Consider the following 12453-nt stretch of genomic DNA (forward strand, 5'->3'; position numbering starts at 1 on the left):
TTGTTTGCTGTCTTTTATTAGCAGATATGTCACTTCTGATCAGCTGTTGCTGACCTCTTGTATGTGGCTAAAATAGCTTTATCTTGCTGGGCAGATAAAGCCAAGTACAGCAGGAGCTTGGATGCTACGGTGTGGTGGGTTATGTGATGGTAGTTCAGAGTTTGAATGTGCGTAAACCAAATGTATGACTGTCAGGTTTTGTGGTTACAGGTTGGGGTTGTAAGGAGCTGTGTAGGTGCTCCTTGGGGGAGAGATGGGAGTGAGGTGTTGTGGAGGATCCAGTTAGCTTGGAAGGAAGCTGAAACTGCTGAAGAGGAATCAGGACAGGGTGGTGAGGAGCAGCAAGACCCATAGTTACTGTGGAGAGAGGATGTGAAATGATATTTTGAAGGTCTGTTAGGAAACTTTTTTCTGCTTAATTTTGAAGGTGGAATTTTGAATAAAAATTAATTCTCCTTTTGAAAATGTTTGAAAATAACTGCTTTGACTTCCATGTTTCTGGAACTCTAAAAGCTGTTGTTTCATGCATACACTTCAAAGTAGGTGAAATCTAGGATCTCAGGTTCTAGTAATGTATTTTAAACAACATACACCATTCACTTAATTTCTATGGGTTCTGAATAGATATGTTTTTCAATTTGCTTAAAACTTCTTTCTTTTTTTTTTTAGGTGTCGGGAAATCATGTTTATTGTTACAATTTACAGACAAGCGGTTTCAACCAGTGCACGATCTCACTATTGGTAGGTCTCTTTGGTTCCCCCCACCCCGGAGATGGTTGAGCAGCTGGGGTACCTTGGCAGGCATTTATGAGTTTGTGCTCCAGACATGTAGGATTCGTGCTGCATTAAGGCAGCAGTGAATGTTTAGCTGCTCTCTTGGGAAGGGACAGGGGTTTTTCTTCTTGACTCCTCAACTGGATGTGGAGAAGTATGTTTTATAGGTTAGTGTTAGGGATGAGTTGATATTGGTTCTAGGGGAAATGAACACATGTTGACAGAAGGCATCACCTCTGATCGAACTGCAGTAAATGATACAAACTTTCCCTGAACCATGAGGAATGGTGTGGGAATAAACTCTCCTGTGGGCAAGCTCAGTCCTTGGATACTTTCCCTGTTAAGTGTAACAGATGCTGGTCTCTGATAAGGGTGCAGAACCTTTGAGCTTGTTGATGTTATTTCAAGGAACCTCTCAGCTCTGTCCATGAGTAGCCTTGCACAAAACATGTCCCTGGTGTCTATTTTTAGTTTGTGCCCTGGAGCAGGCAGGCCTCCTGTGTTTGGCAGTCCTGAAATAGATGCTTGAGAGATAAACAAATGTTCTCCATGGAGCAGAGTGTTTCAGGTGATTTGGTTACAGCTTCCCTTCCTCTCTTGACAGCCTTCCCACACCTTGTGTGTGGCTCTCTAAGATAATCCAAATCTGCGTTTGGCTGACATCAGTTTTCAAATATTTGTGAGCTCTTGGCAGCAGATAGGCTGGCTGAGTAAAGAGCTGGAGATCTTGAGGGAGACATGAGTTATTGTCATCCTTTCATCTTTAGGCCTGCCAAATATATGACACCTTATATATCACTTATGCCTTTGGCAGCCCTGTCACATCAGCAGACTGATGGGCTGTGGGAAACAGCTTCGCCTCAGCAGGGTGCCAGCTGTAGTGCCAGTTCTTTGCCTGGCTAGCTGAAATCCAGGAGCAGATACTGGAGCTAGTGGGATGAGGAGGAGAACTCAGATAGCAACACGATGAGGGATGTCGGAATGGAGCAGGGGAAGCTGCTTGGAAAGGGGAAGCAGGGGCACAGGCTGCAAGCAGCTTCCTTTCACTTGACGGATAGCTGGGCGGCGGTGGGGGGTTTGTTTAGACACGGGTTCAAAGGCATATGAATGCCTGTGGAGGGTGAGATGGGGTGGGTTGATGTTACCTAATGCACCTCCAGCTGATGATATTCAGACCCCTGAGAACCCGTAGATTGAACAAAAAGGCTAGTGTTACAGACCCCTAACTTTTTTCCAATATAATACAACAATTTTAGCCTATGGGTGTGCAGATTCTATTCCTGCTATGAGCAGCTCAGGAAAGGATAAGGGAAAGTGAAATTTGACATGTGGAAAAAAGACATTCTGTCTATAGAGTAGTGCAAAATTCAGGTCCAAATACTAAAATGTTATCTCTAAGACCTGAGAGGTTCAGAGAGAAACTTTACCTCTAGTGAGAACAAGATGGGGCAAAAAATACAATACATAGAAGTCGGTATTTTTCTGCCTGGCTACATTCAGAATTGTACATAATTGTAATAGTGTATCCTAAAAACGTACAGTGCCACAACGATGTGTTTATTTTTCATTTGGGAATTGAAGTATCTGTTATTAAAAAGAAATGAAGGAGGGAGGGAGAAGCTGCTTAATGTGGTTGGGAAAAATAAAAACAAAAAACCCCCAAACTGCTGCCTCCCCTCCCCCAAAAACAAAACACACGCAAAAACTCAATTGGGAAAAAACTCCTCCACATTTGAGGTAGTTTTTTGTAGTGAAGAAACTCACTGTGGACATTCTGTTTGGTTTGAACATTGTCCCCCCCCCTTACTATAAACCTGAACAGCTTCTTTTCCTTCTTGAAGAGAACAAACTTCCTCTCAAACTGTGTGTGGTGCTTCAAATTCAGAATTTTCTCTCGGCAACTGTTCTGATGAAACAGGACAAATATCCTTTTAATTTTTCTGTGGGGTTGTTTGTAGAAACTAAACATTTAGGATGATAGCTGGCTTTAAGTTGGCAGCTCTGTAGCTGCGTTTAGTATCCTTGGCTTTGCAGTCAGCTTCAGAGAGCACTTTGTCATGTACCTGCTTCCTCCTCTGTGCCTCTCCCCCTCCATTCTTTCCATTTGTTTGCATACAGTTACCGCCAGTGATTTGGATGCTAAAGAGAGTGCGGTGTTCTTTGGCACAGGGTTTTTATTTTGCTCCCATATCCTGGAGCAGGGAAGAGAGGCTCCTCCCTGCTCCCTTCCCCAGGAGTCATTCTGCTGAGAGCATCCTGCAGCCCCCAAGTATTCCAGACAAGCTTTGGAAGAGACCTTTGGGATGTTTCAAATCAGGGCTGCTTTGCTGGAGCGTCTCAGTCCAAATCCAGACAGTGACCAACTTTAGACAAAGCTTAAGCTACCAGATCTTCATTTTTTCTGAAATAATGGATATATGAAGCGTAGATGAATGGAAACTTGATAGCCTTTAAATATGTCCACTATCTCTAGGCATTTGTCACGTTTTAGCTACTGTAGTAGCTAAAATTTATGCTTAATTTACTGTTAATGATCTTAAAATTGCTTTAAAAGACAGTACAAAAGGCTGAATTTTTCCACTGAAGAAATTCCGTTTTTATTTGAAACACATCAGTTTTTTCCTCAGTTACTAAATTTGATTTTTAACTAGCAAGAATTTTGGAAGCACTTTTTTCATAAAGGCAGATGAGTTTTAATGAATCCAGTAAAAAAGTGTATCTTGTTGAAGGCACGCAATAGAATATTTTATTGATGATGAATTGTAGGTTTAATTTCTTCTAACCTGGTGTCAGCAACCTGTCATTGTTAGTGTGTGAAAATAACTGTGAGGCTTCAATTTCCTGTTTGCATTCAAATGGAAATGTTTTTCTCCCTCTGATCTAGAGTTTGGAAAACTTTGTAGGAAATAGCTCCTTGACACTTGCTCTAATTAATGCATTTCTAAAGCACTTGGAAAGTCACAGCTTTCCTCCTTCTGGCAAACTTTCCACCTCTTTTAAGCAGCTGGAAAATTAACTAAAAGCAGATTGTGAAAGAGGTTATTTCCTAGAAGTACAATGTTAAGTTAACTTAAGACTTCAGTTCTTGCTGTCATTGTACTTGACGTTCTTTCTGATACATGCCAATAACGTAATCTTGTGTAAAATCTCTTCAGGTGTAGAATTTGGGGCTCGAATGATTACTATTGATGGAAAACAGATAAAGCTTCAGATCTGGGATACGGTAAGTAAGAAATCATAGAAATTGTGTGACTGTATGGCTCCGCTAGCTTTCCCTTTGTTCTGCTTAAGCTCTACCATCAGCACCCACGTGAGATACATACTTTGTCTTGCGGCTTTCTCTGGTTTCTGTGACGATTAAAAATTGGCTAAAATGTCCTTTTTTTTGGTGTGATGTATTCTTAAAGCGGTGCAAACGTCTGCTGTTTGCCCTGTAACTTCACTTCCCTGAGTAATGCTTTGTCAGATTTGTAAGACTTTTGTCAGGTTTGTGCTGCCTCACTTTGTATCTTTGTATTAGTCAGAACTTACATTTCTGTAAACAGGCTTTTTCTGGGCATTTACGCGAGGTCTGGTTAATTTAACATCCTGTTGGGAGACAATGACGTTTCAACTAGCTTTAATCAAAGGTTCTCTGGAGGAAATGTTTGCATTTCCAACGTGGAAAAAAAGATGTGACTCACTGTTGTTTTCGTAGAAGACTCCTTCAGAACTCACGTTCACTGTAATCGTGAAGATGGCAAATACTTCAGACAATCAAGAAGGGACTGTAAAAGCTTAAAGTTTGCGAAACCAGACTTTGCCTTTGGTGGGGTTCAGGTTCAGAACATCCATTAGTGAGTTCAGCTGTTTTCCTCTTGTCAGTCACTTTATGAGGGAGCCTCAGACTCAGTGTCTGCGCTTGTTGTGATGCAGTGGCTTTGAGATGCCCATCCTGATAGCTGTGCCTTTCAGATGTGCTTAACTGTTCCCTAAGGCAAGGCTCTCTGTTTCCTTGCCCAAAAGCATTTTAGGATACCTTTAGAAAGGGGCAGATATGAGCCACAGCCTCTTGTATGTGCTTTCTTTTTAAAAATAATCAGTCAACAAGCAAATCTCTGCATAAATAGCAGCTTAGAAGTGACCTTCTAGTGTGTAGTGTGACTACACGAGAACATGCCTGCATTGGTCCTTTTTTCCTAAAACTGGGATGGATTTCTCTGTAGGCAGAATTAGTGATTTTGCTACCAATGCAGCCTCTGTCTTTCCTTGGCTTTCAGTCTGATTTGGTTCATTTGCTGTTCTCTGCTCCCTGGATATAAGTGAACTTCAACTATTTTTGAGTCGATTGTGTTTTTCTTGGTGCCTCTGACTCAGTGGCTCTTTGTGGTGTGTTTGGCTTCTTGAATGCATGCAAAGTGTCCAATACCCAAAATTTCAATGAACTTGCTTTTGATTGATTTATAGCTTAAGCTCTTTTTGAGCAGGGATCGTATCTGGCTGCCTTCTTAAGTATATCATACATAAATTAAAAATACTCACCGAGAGCTTTCATACCCCCAGTACATTGTACATCTGTGTTTGTAGTTAATAATTTATGAGCTGTAAGCAATGAATGACTTAGTATATTGCCTGTAGTTAAAATTTTAACTGTATATAATCTGATTTTTAAAATGCAGGCTATTCTGTTCTAATCCAATCTCAGCTGTCAGCATATCTAAATTCCACTGTCTCAGTTCTGATCTGGGGTGCAAAGGTAGTGAAGGAATAGCAAACTAAGAAATGATGAGGTAATTCTCAAGAGAGATTTCACTTAGGAGCGTTAAGGTACACAAAGATGTCCATGTGACTGAGGTTGCCATGTCTGTATTGTCTTTGTTGCACATTTCCTGGATTTCTTTTTCAGTTAGCAACAACTGCCAGCTGTTCTTGGTGCTGTCTCCGTATTTATTAAGCTGTAGGGATTTCTGGTAATTCTCTTACAATTTTTTGGTAAGGGATAATTGGTTTTACACCTATGGCTAAGGAAACACATGAAGTATTTCTGTTTTCAGCGGATTCTTACTGAGTCACACTCAATCACTTGTCTGACTTAGTGCTAGCCTTATGTACTCTTAATCCATGACTGAACAGGAAGTGTCTTCAGCAGAAACAAGCAGTGGAGAACTGGATAAAATCTGTTTTGACTGCTTAATAGTGAATAAGGACTTGCTTTCTTAAGAGAATCAAACACTTCAATTCACATTTTTCTGAACAGATGTTTTTATGCAGCAGTGCTCAGCTCAGCTGTCTTCAGCAGATCACTGCAGCTCCCAGGAAAGGTACATCTTCATAATGGGAACATATGGAAGCTGCAGCGTACCTCACCGCAGAGCATGGCATCAGGTACAGGGCAGCTGAAACTACCCCTGAGCCATTTGTGTGCTGCTCTTGTAACTGAAGAGCGTTTGACTTTTCCATTAGCATCTTAGTTTGGACCAGGAGCGTGTCACAGAAATTAGCGTACTGCAGCCTGGTTTTCGTGTGGGATTACACCAGCTAAGATCCTCGTGGGTGAGGCTGAACTGAAGGTGTGCTCGAGGAATGCACAGATGCCTGTTAGAAACTGACCATCAGGATTTGGTTCCGTGAGCTGGAAGTCTAGTAAAACCAGCCTGATGGAAAACCACACACAACACCCCAAACCACTGCCAAAACCCACATTTCATGGAAGATGCTCAGCGTGGCCCTTGCGTACTTGGTTGAGTAGGTGTCGGTTGCGAAAATAACTGTCACGGAACTGGAAGGGGTCCACAGAAGCTGGTAAGGATCACAGTGACCATTCTGCAAGTTACTAAGCTTTGTGTGTAGATGAGGTTGTCTTGTGGCAGCGTAACACTGAAATATTAAAATTGTTTCTTCTCAGAAAAACTTCATTGTTGTGGAGAGATACTGGCTTGCTACCAGGCTGAGTCAGTGGCCTTCGTTTTGTTGTTGAGGGGCATGATCTGTGTAACAAGTCATTGTTGATGAGCAAAAATGAGCAGTAATTGAAAGAGGGAATTGAAGTTCTTGTGGACACTGCAGGGAGGAGAGATCATTGGTGGCACTAAGTAATCCTACGGCTGTTCTCTGAATTAAATTGTTATGAGTAAGAATTTTTCCTGTGTATTTAAATACAGTAATTTAAAATGTTTATTTCCACTTAATTTCATGGAAATGTGTGATTAAAATGTTTTATTTTTATTCATTGTTATGTTTCTACATGTATTTTGGTTCCTGAACCTAGTCTGATGATCAGTTCACAGACTCTGTTTGCGGCTGTGTGGGAGCATTAACTTATTTCTGGATTCATGGATCAGGGAGGAAATTGTCCATTTAATAGTTATTCCTATTGCAGTTTATGTAATAGGACCCTCACCTGAATGTCAGTGCCAGTAGCTGTTCACATCCGTGATGGCACATGAGGAAGCTCAGGTAACGTCATATACCTTCTAGCTTAGTGCTCACACACCTTTGTCTGTCATGTGCTTTTAAATGTCTTTGGTTATTGAAGGCATGGGTACAAATGGTCTGTGTTTAGACCGACGCACGGTTTCACCCCGGGGGGCTCTGAGTCCTCTTGAAATTCCCGTTCACATTAGGATGCTGACAGGGTTATTCTGAAGCAACATTAACTTGGCTGAATCCTCCACGTAAATTCTGACACTTTCTTAAATTGTTACAGATTCCTCTTCATGAGTATCTTCAGTTCTGTCTTTGTTCAGGAAAGTCTTTGCTAGAAAGCAGCAGGTTTTTTTGTTTTATACTGCTTTGGAGCCTAATCTTAGTGCTACTGGCTAGTAAATCACCTTAAAATTCTTCTTACTCTGGAGCAGAGACAGAATTGCAAGGAAGATTGATGCATTTGTATAAACGAGTTGCCATGTGACTAAAAGGCTGTCAATTTATTTATAACTTTGAAAACTATATTCAAAGGTATGTATTGCTCTCCTCTCTTTCTGGAACATTTTGTTCCAGGCCTTAGCCTCGTGGAGTGGTTCCCAGCTGGCAGTTGTCATAGGCAGTGTGACACTCGTGTGAGCTGGTTGTTTCTTAGCTGTCTTTTTTAGTTGTCCATACAGCTTACAAATGTGCAAGCAGGTTCAGGTGAGTAATAATTAATTCCCAGTGTTCTCCTACTGGGTTTGAACACGCCAGACGCGTCAAAGTGGAGGAGTCTGGAGTTGCTTTCTGTGGTGCGGCGTTGCTTCTCATTCTTCATGTAGATGTGTACTATAAACTTCCACCTAGTAGAAGCTACTGGTCAGCTGGGATGTTGGAGGTCTGCTGGGCTGTGCTCATACCTTTGTCCTGGAAGAAACCTTCCCAATACTTCAGCACTGAGTGTAGAGAATTCAGTACCATTAATGGACTGTTTTCTGGGGGAGGTGTGCTGCTGTGGACCCTGTTCCATTACCCGACAGACTTTCTTGTGCTGCATCATGGCTCTTCTTTTTACTTTTTTTCCTTAGTTTATGGATTCAAAAATATGCAGCTAAGGAGCTTGCAAGGAGCCTTTTTTGATAGTGAAGACTTGCCCACGTGTTTTGCAACTGAGACCTATGCGATTACATCACATATTTGGAAATGACACGGAGATTTCCGACAGAGATAGTGGCACTCAGCCGTTTCTCAACTGTGCCACAGATCCTGTGACAGTGGTAACACAGTTACATGGCTTAAATGTTCCTGGAAGCTTTAGCGCAGGGCCTAAATCTCTGCATGTCTTGGTGACCTCAGATGATTGATAATGCTCCATGTTCTGCTTACATGCTTGTTTTGAAGTTGTGGTTTGGTCTCTGTCCTGAGGTGGTATGTTTAGAGAAGCACATGGGGTATATGGCCGTGCAGTTCTACAGCTCAAGCAGGGGTGAAGATTTTTGTATTCTTTGGAAGACTTGTAACTCTAGAATGATATATGTCTCTCCTATCAGAAAATTGGGTTTTGTTCACAAATATGATTTGTAAAAGCTTACAGTCTAGAAAACAGCCCAAAAGAGTGCTACTTAGCACGTAAAACATCACTTGTTATCAGCAGCCCACATTCTTTCACGATTAGTGAACTGCTCACGTCAGAGCTAGCACCCTTTTCTCCGAAGTGAGAGGATGCATGTTCACAGAATCATCTGGATGGAAGAGACCTTTAAGATAGAGTCCAACCGTTCACCCTGCACTGCCAGGGTCCCTAAACCATGTCCTTCAGCACCACACCTACACAGCCTTTAAACACCTCCAGGGACAGGGACTCCACCAGCACCCTGGGCAGCCTGTTCCGATGCTGCACAACCCTCTCGGTAAAGAAGTTTTTCCTGGTATCTAACCCAGATCTCCCCTGGCACAACTTAAAGTCATTTCCTCTTGTCCTGTCACTTGTTATGTGGGAGAGGAGACCAACCCCCAGCTCTCTACAACCTCCTTTCAGTGTGCATTTATTAGTTTCTGTAGGCACCCTGGTCAGAGCTAGAGTTTCTACATGTGGAATAGCTGTCATGGTCTATCTGCTACCAAAAAGATCTTCCCACTTCCACTGCAGTGTCCCTCTGAAAGTGGGTGTAACCCAGGGTTGTCCCACATGGCTTGAATCACCTGTACTAGATGAAGCAACAACATTTTTCAGATGTTTAAATGTCATCGTGGGCAAGCGAGACACAATTCAAAATTTTACAGTGTTTGCAGGGTTTAGATACCAAACTTCCGTGAGTGAGTGATTCTTGTAAGAACTCTCAATTCTTACATTCTGGTAAGATCTGCCAGAACCTCTGACAATCTTGGCTGACCATGACTGATTTACTGAGGAAGATGAGCAGTTCCATGTGTCAGGGTGAAGTTTGTGAAGGAGAAACAAGCGATGTTTATGTCGAGAGCTAAGTCCACTTCAGTAGGATTTCACGGAACACACTGGGAACAATAACTTGCTGTTTAGTAGGGAGGAAAATGTTTTGTGCATCTCCCATGCGCTTGAGTTAGTCACCACACCAAGAAAGAGCAGTAGAGCTTAGGGGAGTGTCTGGGCAAGGAACCACATACTACGCTAAAAACTTGTTGGAGTTTTTTCACTGTCTATGAATTTTTCCATGGGAATGGCTGAGATAAAGTGTTTTCTTAAACTGAAGCGAGTGATAGTTCTGGAAGATAAGAAGCTTGTGCTGCTGTTCTTGTTCAGTGACAGAATCTCGGTCAAGTTCTTGAATTCAAGAAGACCTTATATTAAGAAAAATACAGTAACTGTGAGAAGATAAAGTTCTCTGTTGGCTGATTTTGTAGGTGGGGTTGAAGGGTAGCTTGTGTTTGATAAATGTTTAATTCTCACTCTTAATGGTTTTAAATCAGGATAATTTCGTATAGTTCTGCAGATAACTTACAGCAAATAGGGGGTTTTCTGCCTCAATATTAGTATTTCTTAATTATCTTTGAATTATGCTAAAGCTTCCGTTACTGCTAAATATTAGAAGTGAATATTTCTTCAAACTGTCAGGTGCTACATAGCGCTTCTGAAAAACATGAGCATGGGGAGCTCAAGGTCTGCGGCTATAAATATTTATTTTTCAAGGCTGTGTTTTTCTAAGTGCTGAGTTTTGTATCGAATACTTTTCTGTGAGAACTCTGATTTCTGTAGGAGCTCTAAAGTTTTCTACCAGTGCATATGAAGACGACTTTTGCATCCTGTAGCTGTTTGACAAGCATTATTTATCAAGTAGGGAGGAAATTGATTAACTGTGGAGCAGAATTGTGTCAAATTGAATTCAGAACCATTTTCTGTTTTTTCATAATAAAATGATTACAGAAAGAATTCCATCTGAAGACTGTTGAAAGCTGGCTGCAGTTTATGATATAACGGATAAAATCTGCATCCTTGGCCTTCCAACAACCTTTACACCAGCAGATGGTGGGCGTAAAGATGTCATTCATCATTTATTTACAATGGGCTTTATTTATTCTAGTGTCAACAGCTGCCCCAGGGAGCGGGTTATTGAATTCAAATGTGAAGCTCTGGGTTATTTGCTTCCTTTCAAATTTGTCTTCAGAGCTTAGTTGCTAGGAGTCCATTCTGTGCTCTAATAATGATTCATGTATTGTGAAGCCATTCAGTAAATTGGGTTGTCGGGGACTGCCAAAAAAGGTTTAGAGGTCTTGTTCCGATTTCTTTTTTTTTTTTTTAACAGCACTGTGCTGTAGTTAGTGTCTTCTCCTTCTGTGCCTTCTCTTGCTACTGTTAGAGACTTTGTCCCCAGTGGTCCCCTCTCTGTTTTCTCCTCCGTACTCCCTCTTGTCCCCATTCTCTCCAGAGCAGAATTCTGTGATTTTCAGCACCAAAAAAATAAATTTGAGATGTGAAATGATGAAACTTTCTTTTTACAGGCAGGGCAGGAGTCCTTCCGTTCCATTACAAGATCGTACTACAGAGGGGCAGCAGGGGCTTTACTAGTGTATGACATTACAAGGTGAGGATACTGAGGAGGTAGAATTCGATTAAAATTATATGTCTTTGTGGGATTGTGCTGTGGTGTATATCAGTGTTAATGTCTAATTTAATTGAGCTTTTTGAATAGATACTTGTAATCTTAATGTTTTGCCAACTTCTCTTAAGTGCTCAAAATCAAGATATGGCCTGTGTAACCTATAAACTTCCAATTTTCTCTGTATAACAGTTGAGGGAAAACTATACATACAGTCATATAAATGTTATAAACTATTTGACCATGAACCTTTGGATTACCTTTCTTGAGAAAGATCTTAAAATCACTAATTCCTTTCTAGTGTTTTCATTGCCATGAGCTTTAATTTTTCTTTAATTATAGCAGGTTGGTTTTTTTTTTTTTAGTTGAAGGGTCATTCTGAAAAGGAGTGAAATAGTAAAACATCAAAGTTTGGTTGCATAAAAATACCAGGAAACATCTACCATTGCTGTGTGTTTGAGGTTGGGAAAATGCAGATCTCGCTGTGTTTTTTGTGGCAGCTGTTTAGAAGTGACTAAGGTTTTCCTGCTTTCGTTACGGTAATTCGAGGAGTGGGTACCTCGGACCCTCGACCCGTAACATTGATTTATTGAATAAAGTCTCTACACAGTTTATCTGCAAAACTGGTTTCTGAAAGTGTTCAGGGTCCAAAGTCCTGTTAGGATGTGTGACTCCTTTTGTGGGTCTTGGGTCTGGTTGCTCAATTAAGCAACAACTTTTACTAGCCATTTCCTAGACATTTTTCCTTTTGTTCCCATTTATTTTTAAACATCAGGAAGCAGCGTATTCTTTCCATTGGATTTCCAGCAAATGAATCTTTGATTCATCAATAGCTGGGTTTACTTTTGTGAAATCTTAAACGCGTTTTACAAGCATGTGATTTAATATTTAATGGACACATTCCATAAAATAATATTACTGCATGGGCCTGTGATTATTTGTACTGTTGTTTGAACTGGTTGAGGCTGTTGGGAACCTTTAAAATTCCGCTCAGATTTTATGTGTATATAAAATACAAGATTCTTACAGCTGTAAGAATCCTCTTTACAGCACGTTTTCAATGACTTTTTAGGCAGAGTTCATTAATGCTCCTTGTTTACTAAATTTTGGTTCGCCTGTTCTCCCTCTCACAAGGGGATTACTGGCTTTTATCCCTGGAGCATGTGTGCCAATAAATGAGGTGGTTACTCAAGTAGAGGAGCTGACTAACAGAAGGGAAAGA

General features: G+C 41.0%; 1 protein-coding gene across 3 annotated transcripts in view; it reads left to right on the forward strand.

Moving 5' to 3' along the window:
* Positions 1-671: 671 nt before the first annotated feature.
* Positions 672-12453, forward strand: part of RAB2A (RAB2A, member RAS oncogene family) — a 26109-nt gene continuing 14327 nt past the window's right edge. For 2 of the 3 annotated variants that reach the window (XM_010136160.1, XM_010136159.1), the window contains exons 1-3: positions 672-741; positions 3930-3997; positions 11134-11216. In XM_010136160.1, coding sequence (XP_010134462.1) covers positions 3950-3997; positions 11134-11216 — 131 coding nt within the window. In that variant the 5' untranslated portion in view covers positions 672-741; positions 3930-3949. The remainder of the gene's footprint in view (positions 742-3929; positions 3998-11133; positions 11217-12453) is intronic. The other variant, XM_010136158.1, reaches the window with a different exon arrangement.

The sequence above is a fragment of the Buceros rhinoceros genome, unplaced genomic scaffold (assembly GCF_000710305.1).
Source record: "Buceros rhinoceros silvestris isolate BGI_N320 unplaced genomic scaffold, ASM71030v1 scaffold39915, whole genome shotgun sequence".
In the NCBI taxonomy this organism is placed as follows: Eukaryota; Metazoa; Chordata; class Aves; order Bucerotiformes; family Bucerotidae; genus Buceros; species Buceros rhinoceros.